The following is a 10,264-nucleotide window of genomic DNA, read 5'->3' on the forward strand; positions in this document are numbered from 1 at the left end:
TTACGCTGCTTCTTTACTGCCAAGAGAGCAGGTTTTGCCTTTGGAAAAAAAAACTCAGCAAAAACGCAACATGTGAACATGGCCTTACACTCCTGATTTTGGCTTACAAGTACTTCTGTAAAATACTGACCAAATACTGAACGTGTGAACGTGGCCCTAGGCTGAGTTCAGTCGCACATTTAAGAAAAATCATTCTACTTTCATCTAGAAAAAAATTATGATTTTCCATCTGCATTGTCATCCGCTTAGCATTAGTTTTTATACATCAGCAGTTAATAAAATTTACAAAACCAAATGCAGTACCTATGTTAGAAATTGCAAAGTATTATTATTTATTTTTATAGCGCCACTTTTTCCATGGCACTTTACATGTGAAAGTATCTGAAAAAATTGGATGTTAAAGGGTGATTTTTTTTGCTCACACATAGATTTGAGTAAGCAAGTCTTATCCGAAATATGGAAAATATGCTGCATTTTTTTTCATGCAGATATTTGATCCGTATGAAAAAAAAATCCTGTCGTTTGACCAGCCTAATTGAATAGCATTGGTCCAAGTGTTGTCCGCGTGAGGTCAGATTTTTCATATGGTGGTGTGAACGAAGACCGAGAAACATTTTACTCCTGGAAAAAGGCGCAAAGACAATGATGAATCTGCCACTACATATGTATGGTATGATCGTTGCCGCTTTCAGTATTTCACAGACCTGGCAAGGGCTTTGATTGACCTGGTTGGCGCAGTGCACTTTGTTGGGTGACACGTGATGTATGTTCGGCATTATGGGTGGTGGTGATGATGATGATGGATCATGCATTGCAGGGTGATTTCCAGGGGTGATGCACTTTCCTCTCTGCTCCTATGATCGTCTGCCGTCCTCATAGGACATAGCATTACAGTGAGGATGTGATGTATTTGTGGGAGGCAATCGCTGGGTGTTTACCTATTAATATAACCTTGCTTTCCCTGCTGACCTGAGTTTGAACCAGCGATTAGCCCTGCATCATAAGTTTAAGAACTTGCTCCTCTTCCTTGCTTATTCCTCTCAGGACCCTGAACGTAAATACAATCTGAGAACAGGGGTGAACCGCAGGCCAGGCTAATGGTATAACATAGGAGGAATGTCTCTGGCTGTACACAGTGTTTGATGTTCCACATCTAAGCACCTCATTATGCTCCATAAGCTCCTGCAATCAGCCCAAATCCTGCCCCAGTCCTAGGACTGTCAATCAATACCTCCATAGAACTTTATCGTTATTGTTATGGTCTATTCTTGAAATAATATTCATCAAATGAAGAGGAAACTAAATGCCCTGACAGCAGCGATGCCTCATATTGGTGGCACCATGAAAAGTTCAGCCAGAATATTACATGTAGGGTCAAGCCCCGGCCTAAATCTGGCCAGAGACGGGAAGACCTTGATCTGAGCAGCGGTAATCAGGTAAAGTAGTCATATAGGAAAAGATATTTTCATTGAGAGCAATAGCGTCTGTATTATGGCCGCGTTGTACTGAGCTAATATTATAGTATATCACCGCAGGGTTCTTTAGCTATCTAGGTTCGGTTCAGTAAAACTGCAGACAGTCCGGATATTGCAATGGTGACGCTACGTAGACACGTATTTTTGGAACAAGTGCGGTTACTGGAAAAAAATGAACAATACTCGGACCAATGTTATTCATTCGGGCTCTTCAGATGACTGTTTTTAGATATGGACTAAATGTCTGCATGAAAATAATTGCAGCATGCCCTAGTCTCTTGAACGAGACTCGTTTATTCAAGTAAAAATAAAATTAGATCCCATACGGATCAACTGTACAGCATCTGATTTTTGCGGCTACATTATTAAGGGTATGTGCCCTTGATGGCTTTTTCAGGCGGTTTCCAGCTGGAAACCGCCTGAAAAAGCAACTCAAAAAAATGAACATAATGCACAGCAGTGTAAAAACGACATTGCTGTGCAAATTATACTCAGTCTTTTGTTACTTCTTTTAACTACTTCAGGTCTTCAACAAAAACAATGGAAAAACTGCCAGTGAAGTCACTTCAAGAAAAAGGTTGCCCTCTCTTTCTTGAAGAGGTTTCGCCTAGGAAAATCTCACTGGGTGCGCCAGCATCTTAAAGATGTCATGTGTACATACCCTACATATGGCTTCTTTTAAATGCCAGTGCAGACGCCGAGTTTTCCTAGCTGAAGTCATTTAAGGAAAACACCAAATCCTGAAGCGATTAAAAAAAGTGACATAAAAGTGAACATGTGCACAGCAATGTCATTCTGGGCGGAATTTTGCTGAAAAATACACAGTGTGCACATGGTCCAACATAGGAAACTGCTTTTGGTCTTGTAAATTGTATTTATGGGTGATGTATAAAAACGGATGCAATACAGATTGCATATGGATGAGAATACAGATGAAAAATTGTCTTTTTCCTGGATGAAAATTGGACAATTCACGTGAACTGAATACTACATTGAGTCTGCGTTACAGCCGTCTGCAAACTGGCCTTTAATTAAATAAAATTACCTTATCTGCTAGGTAAATATTGAATGTGATTTTGCAGTGTGAATCCACATCACAGGACCTGTGTGTGATAAGCTGCCATTGAGCCACAGACTAAACACAGTGATTAAATTATTAGATACCAACAACTGATGGCATTTATAAAACCGGTATGTTCACATGGAGTTTTTTTTTGTTTGTTTGTTTTTTTAGTGGATCTAATCTAAAATCCTCCTAAAAATTATTTAAAAATACTTAAAAATCATTCTGTTCTAAGGGAAATCCACTTCTCTGTTGTAACTTTTTTACCTTTTTCTTCGGAGGATGTTTTGAAAAATGTCAGGCATAAAAAAAATGTATGATTTCTTTGAAATGGAAAAAAATCTCTTAACTGCTTCAGGAAAAACAAAAACTATAAAAACTTCACAAAAAAGGAGCAAAACTCATTTAATTTGTCCGCTAGCAAAAAAACGTGTGAACAGAGCCTAATTGTCTTGAACAGTCATACCTGATGCAAAATCTGCACCACTCAAACCACTCAGTCATATAGTACCGCTTCCCACCTACATGGAAGACAGACTTACTTGACCTTTCAGGTACTGGATTGCAACCTCTATTCACGATATCTTATGAATAACTGTCCTCTGAATGGATGCACAGTGGTGATCGGACCTATAACCTTCCTTTTGAACCCCTACACCAAACCACAATGCTCAGTTGAGCGCTCTTGCCCTGTAGTTTGTGCGTGTCTGGGTCCCCACTCCCAAGGCCATCAAATATCACCCAATCAACATTGCTTTTAAGGGGCTACAAAGTATCAAACCATTTTCCAAAGATTTAGTTGAACTTGAAATATTTTAGTTACTTTTTATTTACACTTTAAATATTGGTGATTCCAAAGGCTTTCTGCAGAGCTCTCAACAAAGGTCCAAGACATCAGTGCACACTTCAATTTAGTCATGCTTTTTTATACGGTATTAAATAAGTAATTTTTACAGTTTAAACCACCAATAAATGTGCCCGATTGTTATTATTCCTACTAAAGCGTAATAAATACCAGCAATTTTTATCACCATTTACGGCACTAATAGCAAAACGGTTTTCTACACAACCCGCAAGATGTACAGGAAAGACGCTCAGTCTATGGCACCGTAAGAAATCGCTCATTCTATGGCACCCTAAGAAGTCGCTCAGTCTATGACACCGTAGGAAGTCGCTCAGTCTATGGCACCGTAAGAAGTCGCTCATTATATGGCACCATAAGAAGTCACTCAGTCTATGGCACCGTAAGAAGTCACTCAGGCTATGGCACCGTAAGAAGTCACTCAGTCTAGGGCACCGTAAGAAGTCGCTCATTATATGGCACCGTAAGAAGTCACTCAGTCTAGGGCACCGTAAGAAGTCGCTCAGTCTATGGCACCGTAAGAAGTCGCTCAGTCTATGGCACCGTAAGAAGTCGCTCAGTCTAGGGCACCGTAAGAAGTCGCTCATTCTGTGGCACCATAAGAAGTCACTCAGTCTATGGCACCGTAAGAAGTCGCTCAGTCTATGGCACCGTAAGAAGTCACTCAGTCTATGGCACCGTAAGAAGTCGCTCAGTCTATGGCACCGTAGGAAGTCGCTCATTATATGGCACCGTAAGAAGTCGCTCAGTCTATGGCACCCAACCTTACCTCCCTGTACATGGAAATTTCTTTGATATTATTTAGGTTTTGAAAATCTACCGGTGGGAAGAAGTGAAAGTGCATGTCACTATTTTTTAAATGGCTCCTGTTGAAATCTGCTCCAAAATAGGGACTGTCCAATCAAAAGGCTGCAAAAAAAAAATATTTTTGTTAGAAACTCTTCAAAACTGTTTCAGGAAAAGAATAACTCCTCCAAAGAAAGGCTATGTGCGGACTGAGTTTTTTTCAGACATATTCCGCCTGAAAAAAAGGCAAAAGCGCCCCATAAAAGGAGCATAATGCATAGCAATGTCAAAACAACTTGCTGTGCGCATGTTACGTCTCATGTCACTTCTTTCAACTGCATTTGGGTTCAGAAAACCTGAAGCAGTTAAAAGAAGTAACAAGTTTATTCTTCGGCCGGCTTCCGCTAGTAGTCTACATGCTTTCTATACTTGAAAGTATAGTGTGAAAGACGTAACAAAAATTTTGTGTGCACATAGCCTAAGGGTATCTTGGATGCCGGTGTACCTGCATCTTTTTAAAAGCAGAAGACGCTACAGAAAAACGCCGGCGATGTTTCTTCTGAAGCATCTTCTTTGACGCTTTTTGTTTTGATTTTGTCGCAGGCTTTTTATTTATTTCACATATAACATAATGGCACTTTCCAAGGAAAAGCCTAAAGAATGGTTAATTCACTTCTTTTATCCCCTTCACGGCTTTTGAAGAGTTAAAAGAAGTGGGAAAAAAAAAACAAAGAACGTGCACTGCAAGTTATTGTGAAAATGCTATGCATAAGTTCAACCTTTCTAACTTTTATTGAGTGCTTCCTGAAAAGACGTCGTATGTACATACACTAACACTTTAATGACAGTTTTGGGTGTACTTTTTGAAATGGTTACAAAGTGCATCCCATTTTTTTTATTTCTGAAAACCATGGCAGGTAGGGACACACATATTAGTCCCATTCTGCTTGGAACTTCTCTATTCATGCTCCAAATTTACAACTGAAACTTGAGGTTCTGCCTTGGATTTCTGCTCCGGATTCAAGAGCAAATGCTTTCCGATATGTATTTGCTCAGTGTGAACAAACCCATGGTACTTCACTTATATTTCATATTCCTTTTTAATCCACTCTTGTCTTTGGTTTGAAAAACTGTCAGTGATTTTTCTGGTGAGCAAAAAAGGTCCTGCGCTTCATCAGTGTTTTTGATCCGATATTTGTCAATGTTTCAGCTTTTAACATCAGTTTTATCAGTGATTTTCTCGCAAGAAATAAATTGCAAAGTTTCTTCTATCTATCACAATGCTAAAAACGACCATGTTCAGTATTTGATCAGTATTTCACATCAGTATTTCTAAGCCAAAACCAGGAGTGGGTGATAAATACAGAAGTGGTGACGTGTTTCTATTATACTTTTCCTCTGATTGTTCCATTCCTGATTTGGGCTTACAAATACTGATGTAAAATACTGAACGTGTGAACGTGGCCTTAGTAAAATGGATGGAGCTGATTTTATGACTCTGCAAGAGATCTGGTGTGCGCGAATGTACCCTAATACTTTACCGTGTAGAGATCCATTGTGGCAGAGCTCCATGCCCCACTTTGTTTCCAGCACTCATGGGATGGAATTCAACAGTGGTTAGATCATGCAATATATTTTTTTTTATCAAACCAACAACACGTTTAGGATCCCTATTAACCAGCTATAGTATCAGACTCTGGCCTTAATGAACTAGCAAGTGTCCTTATTACTTAAGATACATTTAGAAGTAGCTGAATGAAATCGACCAACTATCACAATAATCATTTTGTGAAAAAGAATAAATGATCCAATGAGAAATGTCAAAATGGTTCTCGGAATTAACTGAACAATCACCAATGAGTTATGGAAGGTTATTGTCCTGCTAATTAAGTGTGCACAGACGTCCTAATAAATGGAATAATATGGCAAATTAGTGATCACTTATTGGCAATCGCTGTACGTAAACAAGCCTTGAGCAAGACATCTCCATTCATTGATCCCATCCTACTCGGAATAGCTCGTTCTAATGTAACCTCAGCAATCCTATGGCCAGATAGAGAAAAGTGCTTGGAGTCTTTGCCCTGTGCCTGGATGTCCTCCTGCTCTCTCTGCTGCCTCAGTGCTGGATGTATTAGAAAAGTAAATAGCACACACCCTTCTATTAAATTGACCATTGACTTGCATAGCTATAAGGGACTGGGCATTGTGCTGGGCAAATTAACACCTTTTCAAAGCAAAAGCTGCTGATTGTGTGAAGCTCTGGAGGTGGGAAACGAATCCAAATGGTTAAAGATTTTGGGCAGCCTTGTCCCTAGGGGAGGAGTCCTGCACTGATGCTACAATCTGCAATTAAAGATGAACTTTGTGTGAACTAATTTATCTGAGCAAGGTAAGAAAAAAAAAGAAAAGGGGGCAGACCTGGAGCTGCTATATAAGGGCGACACTGGGGGCTGAGAGCAGTATGTAGGGGACCTTAGCACTGACATGGAGCTGTACACCCTGGTCACCAGTGCCCTGTGCACCCTGGTACTGCCAGTCCTGCTGCTTCTCACTGCAGTCAAGCTGTGGGGACTGTACTGTTACAGCTGCAGAGACTCCACTTGTGAGAGCCCTCTGCCCCCTGGTACTATGGGGTTGCCTTTTTTTGGAGAAACCTTGCAGATGGTGCTACAGGTAAGTGCATGCTGAAGGAGGAGGGAGTTGTCAGCTGTTTGCAGATGGCTGGTTCTATACACAGTGCACCTGCACAGGAAGGGGCTGCAAAGCGCCAGATGCAGAAGCATGCTTTGCTGGTTAACCCTTTGAACAAGCGCTAGAACTTGTTGTTTCTCTTTTCAGAGGCGTAAATTCCTCCAACTCAAGAGCAGAAAGTATGGACACATCTACAAAACGCATCTGTTCGGAAGCCCGACTGTGCGCATCATGGGAGCAGAAAACGTGCGACAGATCCTCCTTGGGGAGCACAAGCTTGTGTCTGTGCACTGGCCAGCTTCTGTCCGGACCATCCTGGGCACTGAATGTCTCTCCAACCTGCACGACAGCCAGCACAAGCACATGAAGAAGGTGAGTGGCGCAGGATGGAGTGATCCCCGTGCGTAAAGACGCAGGAGAGCGCAGATCCGGTATAGTCTGATCTGTGGGGAGTAGGATTCTATTTATTTATTTATCTCTTGTGTTTGTTTATGCTGTGGTTTATTCCCCTGCATGGCACTGAATGTGGGTAAGCAGCGCCATCCCTTGTCCTCTTTGTGATTTTTTTTTCAAATACTCTGTTGCTTCTGGGTCAACATGTTAATTGTGATAGATTTGTTTTTGGGATGTAACTGACCTATTAATGAAGTCTTAGTGCTGCTCTCTGGGTGGTTCTGATTAATCCATTTAATGCATTAGGCTTGAGACAGGGAGGGGGCACTAATCCCTTCCCCAGTGTGACGCTTCCAGGGGGAGTAACTCCTTTACCAACAAGGATTACTTAGATATGCAGCAACCTTTTAACCTTCTTTATTAATGAAATCTAATTAACCAATTGTAATGTCATATGAACTTCTGGAGAGAAGGCAAGCTGTGGGCATGGTGGTAATTAAAGTCTTGTCTTAGGTCATCATGCAAGCTTTCTCCAAGGAAGCTCTGGAGAGTTATGTGCCAGTCATGGAGGAAGAAATGCGCAATGCCATTCATCTGTGGCTGCAAAATGAGTCCTGTGTGCTGGTGTACCCGGCCGTCAAGCGCCTCATGTTTCGTATTGCCATGAGGCTTCTGTTGGGCTTTGAGCCTACGCAAATGGACCCAGCACATGAACAGCCTCTGGTGGAAGCCTTTGAGGAAATGACCCGAAATCTCTTCTCCCTTCCTATTGATGTCCCATTTAGCGGTCTTTACAAGGTGAGTGTTTATACTTATCTAATTTATTTAAAAAAAAATATATATATATATTTTTTTTTTTTTTTTTACAAGTGCTCTAGTTTTCTTAATGACTTCAGTGTTTTTAGAACTTTTGACAAATTTTTGTGTAATTTATGTCTTTGCATTGTTATAGGGTTTGCGGGCAAGAAACATAATTCATGCTAAAATTGATGAAAACATCAAGGAAAAGTTGCAGAAAGAACCAGAGGGCTCTTGTCAAGATGCCTTACAGCTGCTGATTGACCATAGCCGGAAGAATGGTGAACCCATTAACTTGCAGGCGAGTACCTGAACTCTCATGCTATTGCTATCTCTACATGTGCGCTCACTGTGGTTTTATTAAAACGTTGCCATTTCTATAGGCACTGAAAGAATCTGCAACGGAGCTGCTGTTTGGTGGCCACGGGACCACCGCTAGTGCTGCCACATCTCTTATAACATTTCTTGGCCTTCACAAGGATGTTTTGCAGAAAGTCCGTCAAGAGCTCGATTCTAAGGTAATCAAACTTTAGAGGAAGGTCTAGAAAATCTTAAGTACCCAGTGTCTCCATTGGTGGCTATGAGAATATGACTTGATTCAGGATTCATTTTTTATTTTAGGGCCTCTTATCAGTTACTCCTGAAGAAAAGAAACAATTAACCCTTGATATATTACATCAGCTTGCATACACTGGCTGTGTCTTGAAGGAGACCCTACGCCTCAGCCCACCAGTTCCTGGAGGATTTCGAGTTGCTTTGAAGACTTTTGTTTTAAATGTAAGTCTATTATACATATGAATTGAGTTTACAAATGTTTTATTTATCCTGTATAGACATCTATTGTGGTCACTTCTCAAACTACCCCCCCCAACCTGCTTTGTAAAGCTTGAGCCTAAACCTTCTCAATTACTGCTCTCCAAGCTTCTTACTTATTTTGACATTAATGCATAGTTAACTCCGCTAGGAAGTAAAAAAAAATGCTGTATGGAAACTTTGTATGACTGGTGAGCGCTTGTATCGCCTGCCCGCATACTTGTTCCTTTTGACAGATCTACAAAGGGAACCTGAATTTATTTGAGGTCTAGTATTTACTCCAGCTATTGTAGGAGGTGGCTGTTGGCTTTATTTTATTGGATGTGCTTCTGAATGTAGAATGTATTTCTCTTTGATCTAACCCTGGTAAGTTCACAAGGTCCTTTTTACAGCAGTGAAGTGAACATCTGACAACTCGCAGGCAATTTCATGCTTGTCAATTGGCTCATGGTGACCCTAATTGGAGACCTTTTTACTGTTTTATAGCATCCTGTAAGACTGGCCAGTGCTGGGTGTCACACCTATGTAGTGTTATTACCTGTATTACCTTGCTTTGGTATTTATACATCTTTTCTTCTTTTAAGGGCTATCAGATTCCAAAGGGCTGGAATGTCATATACAGCATCGCTGACACTCACAATCTCGCTGAGATTTTCCCCAACAAGGAAGAGTTTAACCCTGATCGTTTCTTAACTCCGTTCCCTGAAGACTCTTCCCGATTCGGCTTCATACCATTTGGAGGAGGTCCTAGGAGCTGTGTGGGCAAAGAGTTTGCCAAGATCCTCCTGAAGATTTTTATCATTGAGCTGTGCCGAAACTGCGATTGGGAACTCCTAAATGGGCCACCGACCATGAAGACTAGCCCTATCGTCTACCCAGCGGACAATCTTCCCACTCAATTCAAACCCTTTAAAGGCCAAGTCATATAAGACGACATCTATATAGCATCATAATGTATATAGATGATTTTATAAATTCACTTATTTTATATTTAATTTGTACAGTACCATAGTATTTATATTGTGGCCGTAAAAAGAAAAAAAAACATTCGCACTCAATGGGCCCCTGCCCATGATTTTATGTAGATACATTAATTGTATTAAACTTTTATCATTGGACAATATTGTACCTTTGTAAATTTCTGTATATATGAATTCATAATGTGTTACAATAAAGCCTCAGTCTCCATGAAAAGTTGTCTCCCTTACTTTTCTAGTAAATCCATCGATGGTTCTTCTTGGATGCTCTGACCCAGTGGTTAGAGATGGACCCTTCATGTTTTGCACACCTTTGGGAGATCTCAACTTATTGTGGGGGGGGGGGGGGGGGTTGGAGGGTAAACCTGACTAGTTGAAAAGCAAAAAAAAAAAATCATTCTTGAGA

At 40.7% G+C, this 10,264-nt stretch overlaps 1 protein-coding gene across 1 annotated transcript; it reads left to right on the forward strand.

The window, feature by feature from the left end:
- Positions 1 to 6,644: 6,644 nt before the first annotated feature.
- On the forward strand, positions 6,645 to 10,061 carry CYP26A1 (cytochrome P450 family 26 subfamily A member 1). Its single transcript, XM_073681361.1, has 7 exons — positions 6,645 to 6,859; positions 7,025 to 7,249; positions 7,784 to 8,068; positions 8,223 to 8,369; positions 8,452 to 8,586; positions 8,690 to 8,845; positions 9,466 to 10,061. Exons 1-7 carry the CDS (start codon positions 6,671 to 6,673, stop codon positions 9,808 to 9,810), a joined length of 1,482 nt encoding a protein of 493 aa, XP_073537462.1. The 5' UTR covers positions 6,645 to 6,670; the 3' UTR covers positions 9,811 to 10,061.
- Positions 10,062 to 10,264: the final 203 nt, after the last annotated feature.

The sequence above is a fragment of the Phyllobates terribilis genome, unplaced genomic scaffold (genome assembly GCF_046119375.1).
Source record: "Phyllobates terribilis strain yellow unplaced genomic scaffold, ASM4611937v1 Scaffold_5__5_contigs__length_657084704, whole genome shotgun sequence".
Classification (NCBI taxonomy): Eukaryota; Metazoa; Chordata; class Amphibia; order Anura; family Dendrobatidae; genus Phyllobates; species Phyllobates terribilis.